Genomic DNA, 16,156 nt, shown 5'->3' with positions numbered 1-16,156 from the left:
ATAATCTATATACAAAGTGATACCTCTTTGCCGTGATACTTATACTGTAAATGTCAAAGTCATTGAACAACTTTTAATGAATATTACAAATACAGAATTACCATGAAAGCCTGCAGTTATTTAAGAAAACTAAATTTTCATTAATAATGCATATTAGGGGTAAAGCAGAGCAGCAAGAGCCTACCACTCTATTAAGGCCATCATTTTTGGAGTCAAGGACACTTCAAACTATATTTCTTTACTCTTCCAAATCTTCTTTAAAGTTAACCATTTCCATGCATGTGGAAAAAAAACTTTATAACTGAATCTATCATATCTGTCATCAACAACACTTTGAGTCTAAGAGAATGCAAGGGCCTTTGAGGACTTTGTGCTATGAAGTGTTTACTCCCAAAAATCAATTTTTAAACATCTTTACATATATGCAAATGAGAGAGAGAAATGTTCACAAGAAAGAATGTGCATGCATGTGTGGTTGAATTATCATAGAAGTATGTCTCCATGGAGGTTACTGCAATGGTGGGGATGCAGTGCAGGACACTCTTCTCAAATAGAATTAAACCAGGAATTCATAGCACATGTGTCCAATATAGGCAAATAGGTTAAAGAGCACCAACCCACCATGTGATTCTCAATGCCAATGGTTGTTGGTCTTCTCGCACCTTGAGGCGAGTCAGGCGACAACCTTGCCATTTCTTTAGCATTTCTCTGTTTTTTATGAGGCCAAGTTGCTAGCCCAGCACTCAACCCAGCATGGATGGAAAGCGTGCGAGGAACCAACTGGATTCGATCCCAGGACCATTCACCTCAAAGTCCAGTGTGGATGCCACAACACCACAGGCCGGCTACATGGTGGTAATAAGTAATGTACAGAGGTTGCACAGTTCCAATCATGTTATTGATTTAATTTAGAAAAAACACTGTCTTAAATTTAAGGGGCTGAAAAATGGACTTCAATGGCATTTCCTTTTGGATCTGCTGTGACAAAACCCATCAGTTCACATCTTTTCTACATTCTGGTGCAGAAGCTTTTCGCTCAATAAAATAACACACACAAACACACACACAAAATAAATATAAAATTAATATACATTTAGCCAAGTGCAGACGACATATTAAAGTTGGAGTTTACAGATATCGGTTCACTATTAGAATGACTCACTATATGGTAAAACTGCAAATATTTTTAATTTTCACTTGCCACCCTAAACTTGCGTGTGCCAAAAGCCTGATGAGCACATCGTTTCAATGCCTTCAGCATCTGCTTTTGACTGTGTCACAGTTATTATATGAAATACAATACTATGCATATTCAAATTATAGTACAAGCATTTTAGGTTACTATTTTTTTAAGTATAGTTCTGACATTTTGAACTTTTCTGTAGTCCTATTTAATGGTTATTCTGGGTACAGGGAAGGGGGAAAAAGACCATGTTGTAAAAATTCAGGATCTGCTTTTCAGAATGTACATGACATTAGGGGAACTATTACTTAGAATCTTCTCTTTTGTAAATGTTCACATCTATATGATCAACACAATGTGAAATGTAAATAAACGCTTCATGAAAAGAACATAATATTTTATCACTGAAGAAGGTAATTTAGGATGCATATTTTACAATTTAGTATGTTTGAAAGTTAAGTTATATCACAAATTAACTTAAGACACACAAAGCCAGATCACCAAATTGCTAGAGGAATTCAGAGGGTCAGGCAACATTATGAAGGGCCCACTGTGTTCTTCCAGCACTTTGCATGTTGCTCCAGATTTCAACATCTGCACATTTTTCTGTCAATGCAAAGCTAGACTTTTTAAAACTTTTTATCTCTAGTTTGAAGAATTTAATTCAAATACAAACAATTATGCCAAAAATATCCAATGTCAAGATTAGAACTATACAACTTTCATAACTGTTTGGGCAGCTGTTAGGTACTTATAACAGATAATTGGCTTTGTTTAAATAATAGGAAACATATTAATGTTTCTGCTCATTTTTACACCTAACTCAACATTCATTTATTTTATTGGAGATATAACGTGTTTGCTAAAATAGCAGGACATTTCACATAAATATGCGACTATTATTACAAAAATGAACTTCAGGCCCAAGAACTCCTTAGGATAAAAAGCAGCAAATCTTAATATCGAACTTCAATTTTAGGAAATATCAAAATAAAAAACAGAATGGCTTGTAGCACAGATCGAGAGATGTGAATATCTACTTGGGTTTCAAACTCATTCAGTAGTCTAATGCTTGATTCCCGAAGTTCCTTGATAAATCTTGATAAAATATCAGTAACATTAGTGATATGGTCTTGCTAATTGCACAGTGATTTTTGTTTATCTTTTGTCAAAATTAATTTGTATTACCTTTGATTACAAAAGAAATGTATAGTTTGTGAGGCTGAGAAAAGCTTTTAGTCTTGGTCAAGAGAGAACATCATGCAATACAAAAGAGACAATAAATTTTCTGCACAGTTAATGAACAGGAACGATAGTCCATTGGCCCAGAATGATCAAAGTTTTGAAAATCAGCCAATTATCAATTAGATAATCAAAGTGTACATATGATTCATAAAAAATTTAAAGTGGTAATTTGGAGTCAGTGTATGCAGCCTGGCAAATAATACAGCACAGGGTATTTTATCTTTATTCTATCAAGTAATGTTTTCAGTCAGGGTGGCAAAAGGTTAGTACTGTAATTAATTGCTCTTGCATTACTTATTGAACTGTAGTTTTTGAAACTACCCAACAACAGTGTAAGAAATACAACAAAAACCGCAGCGGAGAACTGGTTTCAAATGGTATGAGCCAGCAGTTTGAACATCACTGTCACTACTCACTCTGCATTCTCAATAATGGAATCGACAGAGAAGGTGCCAGAGTCGGCGACAGATTCACATTCTTGCTTAATACTTCCATTGCTGACAGGGGAACTGCTGGACAGAGAGATCAAACCTGAGTCCTGATTACTGGAAGGTGAAAATACTGTAATGAAAGAAAAACGGTGAAAACCTGGATTAATATTTTCCATGGCTCTAATAATTTGGAAGAACATTGCTTTATCCCACAATAACAAGTTACTTGTTAAACTACAAATCAAGTGATTTGTGGCTTTGCAGTGAGCTAGCACAATCTATCCTTTCACAATTGGGATGTAGAATGCAGTCTGGCCCAGACAAATGGGGAAGAACATTTCCAAATACTATAAAGATCCACTGTGAAATAACCATGGTCCTTCCAGTCTGGGCAGAGGGTAACAATGTAATGTTTAAACTAACTGAGCAATCCCACTCAGATGTACCACAGGATAACCAACAGTATGAAGCTGATGTGTAAGGAATTCTTTTATGCAGCTGATAATGGACTAGTGTCTAACAATAAGATGACTGTCAGAGGGGAAAACACTAGTTCTACAGCTGGCTGTGTAATATTTACCCTCAAAAGCTTCATGCGAACACTGATTGCCTTAGTGGCAAAAGTTCCACATTTCAATGCACTAACATCCTCCATCTTTATGACAGCAATAAACACTCCTAAAGAGAAAGGCAAGGTAGTTTCAGGGGAGGAAACATCTAAGATTTAGTCACCCCATGAGAGTCGGCAGACTTAAACTGGATTCATTCACTGTTGGGATCAACGTTGTTCCTATTCTGACAGAATCCCACTTCCTTTCCTATTGTAAAGTTTGGCATGGAGGCTGAATGAATTTTTGCCTGATCACAAGTGAACAGAAAGATCACATTTTTTTTCTTTAGTTCAGGAAAAAAAATGGGATTTGAAACTGGAATGAAAGCAAATTATCAAATGATGATCTAAAATAATGAATGCTGTCTCCAAGAAAATTAAAATTATAGTAGACGCCATGCAGCCTGCTATTTAGATAGCCTTATTCTTCAAAACATTTCAAATTATTTTTGTTTTCTTGTAATGTCATAAAGAAATGAATTTCATAACTAGTAACTCAGCCAAGTCATCATTCTAGTTCACTTCCACACCTCCCGACCCCACCTAGCCTTCACTATCCTGTCTGATTTCCACACCTTCACCTACTCTCTGTTTTAACCACCCGTTTTCCCTTACCCTGCTCTTTGTTTGGAAGTTGGCACCATTGATCAGCGTGAAAGGCCAGAGTGAAGGAGGTCGAAAATGAGACTGCAAAATACTGATCAAAAAGCGAGCAGCTCTCTGCTGAATCACACTAAACTGTACCCTTCTTTAAAATAAATCCAAAATACTTTCTATCCTCTTCTGCTTTCCTTTGTTTCTGAATGTTTTAAATTTTAGTTATGGTTGCGGCATTGACAACCAGAGAATGGTACAGGTATCTGGAGAACAGGACACTAGAGATACTGGAATCTGAAGTAGCAAACAACCTGCTAGAGGAACCCAGCAGATCAGGCAGCATCTGCGGAGGGAAATTGATTCTTCATACTGGCCAGTGGCAATCTCCCAAGGATACATCATCCCTTCACAGACTATAAGAACTGTGAACACCCAAGATTAAAACATATTTCAGTAAAATGGTTACTCAGAACAATACAATATTGGTAAAACTGCAGCAAAGTACAGTGTAAAACTTATCTTGCATACAGTTGATACAAATCAATTAATTATAACAGTGTATTGTGATAGTGCAAGGTAAAACAATCACTGAATCAAGTGTAACAGCTAGAGAGCAGGTAGAAAGTAAGGTGCAAGGCCACAGCAAGGTAGAGTGGAGTCAAGTCCACCTTATGTACTTAGGGAACTGTTCAATAAACTTGTAACAATGGAATTGAAGCTGTCCTTGAGCCTGGTGCACGTGCTTCTGCCTGATGGGAGAAGGGAGAAGAGAACGTCCAGGGCAGGTGTTGTCTCTGATTATGCTGCCTGCTTTACTGAGGTAGCAAGAAGTGCAGACAGGAGTCTATGGAGGGGAGGCTGGTTTCCATGATGTGCTGAGGTGTTTCCACGGCTCCCTTGTGGTCACCAGCAGAGCGACAGCCCGACCAAGCCATGATGCATCCAGTTGGGATGCTTCTGATGGCGCATTGATAACAATTGGTAAGCTTCAAAGCACACATGCCAAGTTTGTAGACATGTAGACTGCAAATCATCAGATACAGCAGAAACCAAACTGCTGGAGGGACCTGAAACACCCCCCTTTGCCTCCACAAATAGTACTTGACCCACTGAGTGAGTTCCTTCAGCAAATCTCTGCTTCAGGTTCCAGCAACGAGCTACTCCTCTTTAAGGTGTATCGTTTGTAATTTGTCGCATTAGTTGTCTGTGCAATAACTTCACTAGTTTCATTCCATCCCCATGCACACTAAACAAACAGCTTTAATTATAAGTTATAATGAAAGCTGGCACTGGAAATGCTGAGTATCCTACTATGGTACCAGATTCTCTTCTACAGTTGGACTTGGGTTTATTTGGGCAGAGCAGAGAACATGCTCTGTATCTGAAATGCAAAAGTATCCCCCATGACAGCAACAGTTAAACAACAGAATTTGTTCATTAAATTGTGTCACACCAATTCCCCTCACCTCTTTATACTGGGCATCTCCTCTCTACAATGATACATAGGAAAAGGGCATTTAGTATGAATTGGCATCAGCACAACATCATGGCTGAAAGCCCTGTCCAGTCCTGTAAAATTCTGTGTTCTACTCTTCTGGTACAGGTCTTGAATTCAAACATCAACTGTCTTATTTCCCTCTAAAGATACTGCCTGAGGTACAGTGTTCCTCCAGCAATTTGTTTTGCTCTTTAACTTCCAAGCCATTTAGCCCCTCTTCTCCATACTTTTTTGTTAAGGTTATGGTAAAGGCGTGACACTTCATAATACTTTAATCAGGATGAAGGTGATCAATATATCAGCCAGTTGAAAAACGTAAGAATTGTAAATAATTGTTATGGTTTTGAATCCCACCAAACTGTAGCCACAATGGCTTAGACCAGTGGCCTGTAACAAGGGTTTTGCAGAGAAAATCCTAAACCTAATGCCATGTAGGCAAGACTGACTCTACAATGAGCTCTTTCCTACTGAAGTCTGGTTATCTCCATTCATCAACTCCTTAATGCTAGGTACATTCTAGAACTAGAACACAGCAACCATCGCCTGACTTCCCATTTTCCCCCTCTCCTAGAAATGGCCCAAACCAGAAAACTACAAGCCTGAACAATATTCATTTAACTGATTCATAAGAATATATAAAAAAATAAGTACTGAACAGTAATGTCAAAAAAAAATTAAAGTGACAATGATTTCCCTGATATTGAAGAAGGGTAAGCACTGTTGCTGGTCTTTCAGCGCAAGGAGGATCTTCACTTAGTAAAGTGACAGCAGCTGAGATGTCTAACAATTAGGTTGTGCCTGTTTTAGTAGTGGAAATGGCATGTTTTCTACTTTTGATTATTATCCTGGAATTCTTCCTGAATACTGAAGCACATAGGCACTGGAGGAGGTGGGTTTGTCTGGAAATATAAAAAGATATATTAAAAAAATATTGGATAGGTATACAGACAGGAAAAGAATGGAGGGTTATGGGCTGAGTGCAGGTAGGTGGGACTAGGTGAGAGTAAGCGTTCGGCACAGACTAGAAGGGCTGAGGTGGCCTGTTTCCGTGCTGTAATTGTTATATGGTTATACACAAAGTGAAAAACGCTGGAGTACAGCCCTATGAAAAAGTGATACTTGTGTGAGTGCTGGCAGGAATCAGGACAAAGAGGAAGCCTGTAATAATGCTGATTGCAATCAACCTGAAATGCTATTCTGTTCTCCCTCTGGAACACAGAACAATACAGCACAGCAACAGACTCTGTGGCGCATGATATTCCAAACTAATCAAGCTAATGACATCTCTTTACTTCTGCCTTCACATGGTCCATATCTCTCCAATTGCTTCACATTCATGTGCCTAAGAACACTTATGTACCTCTATTGTGTCCTCCTCTTGCACCACCCCAGAAGCACATTCCAGGCATCTACCACTCTGTGTATAGTGTACCACAGTACAGAAACAGGTCCTGCAGCTCATCCTCTCTGTTCAGATCTGTTATTCTGCCCACACCTGGACCACAGCCCTCCATACCCTCTCATTCTCACCGTAAACACATGCCAACTAGTATTAGACACTTCAACACTGGGGAGAGATAATGGCTGTCCATAGATACTTCCCATGCTCTCCCTTACGCCTCTGCCACTTCAGAAGAAACAATCCAAATTTGCTCTCCTTATAGAACTTGCCCTCTAATCTAGGCAGCATCCTGGTAAACGTCTTCAACAGCTTCTGCAAAGTTTCCACGTCCTTTCTATAATGCGGTGACCAGAAGTGAATGTAATACTCCGGTTGCAGCCTAACCACAATGTTCCACAGCGGCAGCGTTACATCCTGACTCTTGAACCCAAAGCAAGGAAAGCATACACCTTCTCGGCCACCCTATTAACTTGCGCAGCCATTCTCAGTGAGACCCCAAAACCTTCCTCTACATCAACACTGTCAAGGGTCCTGTCTTTAGCTATATACCTTCCCTTTACATTCAATATCCCAAAGTGCAACACCACACATTTGGCCAGGGTTAAACTGCACCTGCCATTTCTCTGCCCATATCCGAAGCTGACCTGTATCCTTGGGCAAAGTTCTACATTATCCACAATGCCACCAACCTTTGTGCCATCTGCAAACTTACTAATCCACCCATTCACATTTTCATCCAAGTCATTTATACGTATCACAAAAAGCAGAGAGGTCCCACTGCAGATCCCTGTGGAACACCACTTGTCATGGACTTCCAGTCAGAGGAAAGCCCATTGACCATTACCCTCTGTCTTCTATGTCATGCCAATTCTGAGTCCAAACAGCCATGTCATTATGGATCCCAATCATCTCAATCTTCTGCAGGAGCATACCCTGTCGAATGCCTTACTGAAATCCACTGTTCTACCTTCAAAGTTCAAATTAAATTTATTATCAAAGTACATATGCGTCACAATATAAAGCCCTGTGAATCGTCTTCTTGCAGGCAGGCTCAGTAAATCCAAGAACCACAATAGAATCAATGAATGACTGCACCCAACAGTGACACGTGTGCAAAAGACAACAAGCTGTGCAAATACAAAAGAGAATAATAAATAAACAAGCAAGCAAGCAAGCAGTGAATATCAAGAACATGAGATGAAGAGTCCTTGAAAGTGGATCCCTAGGTTGTGGAAACAGTTCAGTTATGGAGCAAGTGAAGTCATCCCCACTGATTCAAGAGCCTGATAATTGAGGGGTAACAACGGTTCCTAAACTTGAGATTCCTGTACCTTCTTCCTGAAGGCAGCAACAAAAAGACAGCATGATCTGGTTGGTTGATTGGGGGGGGGGGGGTCCCTAATGATGGAAGCTGCTTTCCCACACCACCACTCCGTATAGATGTCCTCAATGGAAGGGAGGGCTTTATTTATTATAAACCCATTGTGGGATTTTCCATTTCAGGGCATTGGTATTTCCATACCAGGCTGTGATGTAACCAGTCAATATACTGTCCACCACAGATCTACAGATGTCATCCCAAACCTTCACTAATTTCTAAGGAGGCAGAAGTGCTGTCATACCTTCATCAATCAAGTAACCTTCATCACTTGCTCAAAAATCTCAATCAAGTTTGTAAGATATGACCTACCATGGACCACAACCCTCGACTGACGTTGGCTAACTTGCTGATTAGCTCCCAGCTTTTTTTGTTTTCATTTGTAGCACCATACTGCCTTTTGTGGATGAAGAACAATCACTGGGAGATAAATTTTAGTTTGCAAACCCTTTTCTCAAATTTCTTTGCAAGTAATCCAGTCACCAAATTGGAAGTTGATTAATTTAATTTGTGCACTTGCCTGAAAAAGATATTGGATAGTCTGCACATAGAAATCTGGATCCTAAGCCTCACTGTATAAGCCTGACTAAAAATGGGTGGGGCTTGCATCTCAAGTACTTTAGCTAGCAGTACAGTACTTAAAGTGACTTTGCAAGTCACTAAAATACAACTACCAAACTTTTACCATTACTTTTCTGTAAAGCTGGAACAGCAGGGGGAGTAAGCAGATGCCAGCATGGTCATGGTTCTCTCTGCACCATTATCTTGGGATCCTCCTCCCTATAGGATTTGTGACGGCTAGAGATCATCAGCTCCAAGTTGTGAAGTCATGTAGCAATGAGACCCGGCAAAGTGCTTGCTTCAAACAATTGGGTCATATTGCTGAAACTGGCCTCAGGATCTCTCGAGCATTTTCAAAGTGCTACCCATGTGGTATAACAATCTGATGTATCTATTTCCACCGAGGCTAGGGGAGAAAAAAAACCAGGGGACATGGGTTAAGGGTGAAGGGCGAAAAGTTTAAAGGGAACATTGGGGGGGGCTTCTTCACACAGAGAGTGAAGAAGTGTGGAATGAGCTGCCAGATGAAGCAGTAAATGCGGGGTCACTTTTAAAATTTAAGAAAAACTTGGACAGGTACATGGATGAGAGGGGTATGGAGGGTGCAGGTCAGTGGGACTAGGCAGAAAAATGGTTCGGCACAGCCAAGAAGGGCCAAAAGGCCTGTTTCTGTGCTGTAATGTTCTATGGTTCTATGGTATCAATTCTTTAGAAAGCACCTTCAAAGAAGCAAAACAAAGTATTTATTACGAATGAATCATTTACCTCCCACTACCTTGCTATTACATTGAGGTGACATTGAAGGAGGAGGGGGGAAATTACCTTAAACTGGAGAAAACAACATTCATGTTATCAGGCTGGAGGCTGGAGGCCAGAGTAGGAACTGTTGCTCCTCCAACTTGACAGAGGCCAAGTGTAGGTGAGTGTAGAGATCCATGGCTGTAGAGGAGGCCATGGATCGACATGTTGGAACAGGAATGAGGACTGGAAATAAAATGGTTGGCCATCTGGAAATCCTGCTTTTTGTGTTTGGAGTGAGGTGCTCGACAATCTACGTTAGGTCTTACCAATGAAAAGGCGGTCACATTATTAAAGCAAAGGAAAACGTATTCCTAAACTTTCTTACCACAGCAGATAAATCAGCATGGTTCATTATCCCAGAATAAAGAAAACGTTTGATTTGGGGCACCACAGTAGCACAGCATTATTACAACTCGGACGTCGGAGTTTGGAGTCCAATTCCAGTGCTCCTTCCCGGTTTCCTCCCACAGTCCAAAGACGCACCCCTTGGTAGGTTAATTGGTCATTGTAAACTGTCCCATGATTAGACTAGGGTTAATTCGGCACGTTGCTAGGCAGCGTGGCTCAGAGGGCTGGGAGGGCCTGTTCCGCGCTTTACATCTAAATAAATAGGTTTTGCTGTTGAGTCCTCAATCTCAAGAATTATTACTGAAATAACAACTTAGCCGAACCACAATAATTTGACTTGATTCTAGAACCATGAGGTAGAGATGCTTGTCTGTGACATAGTGCTGGCAAAACAGCACATAAGAGGAAGAAAAAGTGACACCAGCCCAGCCACAATAGTTGTGCTCCATAATAACCTATCAGGTTACTGGCCACGGAAGATACATGAACCAATTGAAGGGTCCTTGACCCACCTGACCTTTACAAATAACAGCTGAGTTCAAATCCACCCACACCTCATTTTCTTGCTGGGTGTGAATGTAATTACAGAGCAGCCACAGTGGTAATTTTTCTCCTCATTAACTTCCTGATTGGTTTCATCCTCAGGCTCCCATAAGGCTGCAGTCTGTCAACAATTGCAAGCAGCCAATCATTTAACGCTAATGTTTATGTAACTAAATGCAGAAGGATCTGGCAGTGTTGTCTGTACAAATGATAATAGCACTCAGGTATATTAAAGCCCTGGTGTTAATTTGGCTTGAGTTCACCAGGAGGAAATCTATGATGCAATTAGCAAAGTACACCAGCAGTGGAATGGTTTGCACTAAGCTAAATCACCTCAGGCAATACAACACTTAGGTGTAAGTGTCAGTTTATTATGTTTGATTATCTGCATTCTACCATGCAATGTAAATTAGTGTCAAGGGACTCCCGGACAAAACTGAACAGTTTACAGGACTGATCCATTGTGTAATAGATAAAAGAGCTATTGAGTCCTTGCACATTTTTGTGCGTGTACAGACAAAACTACCTTTGTTGCTCTGTTTAGCATCAAAGTGCCTGGAGATAGACAAGCAGAGATATTTAAAAATACCGAGAAATAGTATCCCACTCATCCAGTAAATGATGATGATGCATCATTTTGGCAAGGTAACACAAATAATAAAAGCAACATTTCACACACGTAAAAATGAGTACTCCTGAACGTAATGGCTTCGTTGGTCAAATAGCTTCCTATAGCTCATTCTTTGGGTTAAATTTGATGTTTTTCGATTTGGTTGATGAACTGCAATGTTATGGCCTATTCTGCCTCACCCGGGCATGAGCTACCACCTTTAAGAACCATTAGGCTATAGCGGTCGGTGCAGGACAGTGTGATTTCAGCCAGGGCTCACTGGAATTAATCATGCTGTTTAAAAAAAACAAGCAAAAAAAAATTATGAGCTCCATATAAATTCCAGAGAATTTAACGCAATGCACACAAAAAATGTTGGAGGAGCTCAGCAGGTCAGGCAGCATCTATGGAAATGAACAGATAGTCAATGCTTATCCAGGCTGTGGCTTCTCTCCAGTGCAATCATGAAGAAGCTGGACTACTGGAGATGGTAACTTCTTAGCAATGCAGTTCAACATAATGAAAGGTTTCACACGCATATTCAAGGAAGAGCACATCCTCTCCAACACCTTGCTTTAATAATCATGTTGGTTGATTTATTTCTCTTGGTTTCAGAGACATTGCTCTGCAATTACAACACTGAGAGGCACACTGAACTAAGTTACACCTAAAGAGCACCCTGATATGACGGAGGACTTCTTTTACTTCACCAAGTTCATGGTTTTATTGTACCATTTTGGAGAAGACTGCATGAAGGTCTTGTATTTTCTAAAGCTGAGAGTCATTGAAAATAAAATAATTAGAAGAAAATACTTCACTATGGTGAATAGCTTCCTAGCAGCTAATCCAGCAACAATAATGGCAATGGCCTACAAGTAGATAGTCAACTTGAAAGGTGATGACTCCATTGTCATTAGAAAATTGAAATACTTGCCCTACAAAAATCAAAATTGACGTACTATGAGATAGTATTCATACATAGATTTATTAACAATATAATTTTATGAATAACTAGAACAGGCATTTTATCAAACAGCCACGGCAATTAATTTTGATCTTGATTTTTTTTCCATTATAGATTGGAGCAGTTAAAATTGTAACAGCCTTCAAAATAAAACTCTGCTATGCATCCTACAATATCCTTGACCCACTTCCATCAGGAAGGAGCGACAAGAACATCAGGACTAGGAGTCCCAGACTGGGTAACAGCTCTTTCCCCCCCAGGCTGTGAGACTAATAACTGTACAGGCGGCACAGTAGCGTAGCGGTTAGCACAATGCTTTACAATACCAGTAACCAGGGTTCAATTCCTGCCACTGCCTGTGACTGTTTCCTCCCAGTAGGTAGGTAGGTTACCAATTAATTAGGTTAACTTAAATTGTCCCGTGATTAGTTGGGGGAATTGTTGGTTGGCGCGGGCAATAAATTTTAAAAAGTAACACCCTGTCATTGATGCCTCCTCACTAGGAGCTGTTTACTGTTTACCTATGCTGCACATTTTACATTGAATAGTATTTTAGAAACTTACTTGTTCTTGCGTGAATGAAGTCACAGGAGAAAAGTACTGGCAGCTATGAAGCAGCTTCTTTATTCAACAAAACAAGATACAGCAGGCCATATGGAGATGCCTTCAGTAGGAAGGTCTGGCTGGCCCAACATGGAGCTCAATATTTTATGTGCTAAACATCGAAGGAGAATTCCATACTTACACTGCAAACACAAGGAAATCTGCAGATGCTGGAAATTCAAGCAACACTCACAAAATGCTGGTGGAACACAGCAGGCCAGGGAGCATCTATAGGAAAAAGCACTGTTGTCATTTTGGGCCGAGACCCTTCGTCAGGACTAACTGAAAGGAAAGATAGTAAGAGATTTGAAAGTAGGAGGGGGAGGGGGAAATCCGAACTGATAGGAGAAGACAGGAGGGGATGGGGTGAAGCTAAGAGCTGGAAAGGTGATTGGCAAAAGGGATACAGAGCTGGAGAAGGTAAAGAATCATGGGACGGGAGGCCTAGGAAGAAAGGGGGAGAGGGAGCACCAGAGGGAGATGGAGAACAGGCAAAGTGATGAGCAGAGAGAGAGGGAAAAATTAAATAAATATGGGATGGGTTGAGAAGGGGAGGGGCACTAATGCAAGTTAAGATAAGTCAATGTTCATGCCATCAGGTTGGAGGCTACCCAGACGGTATATAAGGTGTTGTTCCTCCAACCTGAGTGTGGCTTCATCTTGACAGTAGAGGAGGCCATGGATAGACATATCAGAATGGGAATGGGATGTGGAATTAAAATGCGTGGTCACTGGGAGTCCTGCTTTCTCTGGCAGACCGAGCGTAGGTGTTCAGCGAAACAGTCTCCCAGTCTGCGTCGGGTCTCAGCAATATATAAAAGACCACACCGGGAGCACCGGACGCAGTATACCACACCAGCCAACTCACAGGTGAAGTGTCGCCTCACCTGGAAGAACTGTCTGGGGCCCTGAATGGTGGTGAGGGAGGAAGTGTAAGGGCAGGTGTAACACTTGTTCCGCTTACAGGGATAAGTGCCAGGAGGGAGTTCGGTGGGAAGGGATGGTGGGGACGAATGGACAAGGGAGTCGCGTAGGGAGCAGACTGGGAGACCGTTTCGCTGAACACCTACGCTCTGTCTGCCAGAGAAAGCAGGATCTCCCAGTAGCCACACATTTTAATTCCACGTCCCATTCCCATTCTGATATGTCTATCCATAGCCTCCTCTACTGTCAAGATGAAACCACACTCAGGTTGGAGGAACAACACCTTATATACCGTCTGGGTACCCTCCAACCTGATGGCATGAACATTGACTTCTCTAACTTCCGTTAATGCCCCTCCTCCCCTTCTCAACCCATCCCTGATTTATTTATTTTTTCCCTCCCCTTTTTTTCCTCTCTCTCTGCTCATCACTTTGCCTGTTCTCCATCTCCCTCTGGTGCTCTCCTCCCCCTTGCTTTCTCCCTAAGCCTCCCATCCCATGATCCTTTCTCTTCTCCAGCTCTGTATCCCTTTTGCCAATCACCTTTGCAGCTCTTAGCTTCATCCCACCCCCTCAGGTCTTCTCCTATCATTTTGCATTTCCCCCTTCCCCTCCTACTTTCAAATCTCTTACTATCTTTTCTTTCAGTTAGTCCTGACGAAGGGTCTCGGGCCGAAACTTCGACAGTGCTTCTTCCTACAGATGCTGCCCGGCCTGCTGCATTCCACCAGCATTTTGTGTGTGTTGTCCATATTTACACTGCTTTTTTTGAAACTAAACACAAACTTCACACCTCCCGATTCGCCCCCTCACCACGGACATCTAAATGAATTTTAATCAGCATTGTTTGGTCTGCAATTCACGGCTTTTAGGAACCTATTGTTCATCTAAATTAAATCTACACTTTGCATTCAGATTTGAAGACTGGAGGCTGAGATGGTCATTTGCTAAATGTATATGTGCTAAACCAAAAAAAAATCAGCTCTAACAGCACTATTATGTTTTGTGTGCTGTTGTGTGATATTTGTTTTGTGGGTATACTGCGGTCCGGAGGAACATTGTTTCGCTTGGTTGTATATATGTAGTCAGATGACAGTAAACTTGAACTCTCTATTTGATTTTGTGCAATATTCCAACATCACTGGTGGAGTAACAATGCAACGTTCTGTATCGCAGCAAGTCCATAGCCCACTGTAAGTGGCTACACAAGTGGATGAGATGGTAACGTAGGAGTACGGCATGCTTGCCCGTTGGTAAGAGTGCTGAATCTCACAGGAAGGAAGCCATGCTGCAGCTATATGAAGCTTTGGTCAGACTGCACTCAGTACCTGACAGTCAACCAGATGACTACTTCTGGAGATACACCCAACAACTTCATATCCTGACAAGGTCAAGGAACTGGATGCGCTGGGAGGCTGAGGACTTCATAGATGAGACTCTTGAGGCTGTCACACTCACGAGCGCAGGCTTCAGATAGTAATTGTGTGACCACCAGGAGAGTAAGCAGTTAGTGCAGGATGCCCCCGTGGCCATTCACCTTTTGGTACCGCTGGGGTAGATGACCCATCGGAGTACAGAAGCAGCAGCCAGGCCCACGGCAGAGCGGCTGGACCTGACTCAGCAGGAAAGGGTAAAGTAATAGTGAAAGGAGACTCAATAGTTAGGGGGATGGACAGCAGATCCTGTGGCCGTGAAAGAGAAGGCAGACATCGAAGACGTAGGTAGAAAGGGGAAAAGGTCCTGTGCAGTGAGTATAGGGAGCTAGGGAAGAGTATGAAGAGCAAGACATCCAAGATAGTAGATTACTCCCAGTACCACAGGCATATCAGGGCAGGATGATAGTATATATGAACAAGTGGCTGAGGAAGTGCTGTGGCGGGGGGGGGGGGGCAGCATTTCAGGTTTCTGGCTCATTGGGATCTCTTCTGGGGAAGGTATGACCTGTACAAAAAGCATGGGTTACACCTGCCCAATAACCTCGTGGGTAGGTAGGCTAGAGCCGCTGGGGATGAATACAGGACTGAAAGTGTTATAATTTGAATGCATGCAGTGTACGGATAACTAGATGAATCTGTAGCGCAGATGAGATTGGCAGGTTTGATGTATGCATCACTGAGTCTCGGCTGAAAGTCGTGGTTGGGCACTTAGCATCCAAGAATGTACCTTGTATTGAATTCAGGCGGGTAGTCAGAGGGGCTGGGGTAGCACTGCTGGTAAAAAAAAAAATGAAATCAAATCCTTAGAAGGAGGTGACATCTGATCAGAAGATGTAGAATCCTTGTGGGTGGAGTTGAGAAACTCCAGGGGTAAAAAGACCCTGATAGGAATTATAAATAGGCCTCTGAACAGTAGCCAGGATGTGGGACATTTCAATTGGAAATAGAAAAGGTAGGTAATAAGGGTGATGTTACAATAGTCGTGGGGATTTCAATATGCAAGTAGTTTGGGAAAATCAAGAT

General features: G+C 41.6%; 1 protein-coding gene across 1 annotated transcript in view; it reads right to left on the bottom strand.

Moving 5' to 3' along the window:
- Positions 1-626: 626 nt before the first annotated feature.
- The window catches only part of LOC140741776 (doublesex- and mab-3-related transcription factor 1-like), a 175,094-nt gene continuing 159,564 nt past the window's right edge, over positions 627-16,156 (bottom strand). The window contains exon 7 of the mRNA XM_073072153.1: positions 627-2,989. Within this exon, the coding sequence (XP_072928254.1) occupies positions 2,841-2,989 (149 nt within the window). The 3' untranslated portion in view covers positions 627-2,840. The remainder of the gene's footprint in view (positions 2,990-16,156) is intronic.

Source organism: Hemitrygon akajei, chromosome 2, assembly GCF_048418815.1.
Source record: "Hemitrygon akajei chromosome 2, sHemAka1.3, whole genome shotgun sequence".
Taxonomy (NCBI): domain Eukaryota; kingdom Metazoa; phylum Chordata; class Chondrichthyes; order Myliobatiformes; family Dasyatidae; genus Hemitrygon; species Hemitrygon akajei.
This window is presented reverse-complemented; position numbering and strand designations above follow the sequence as displayed.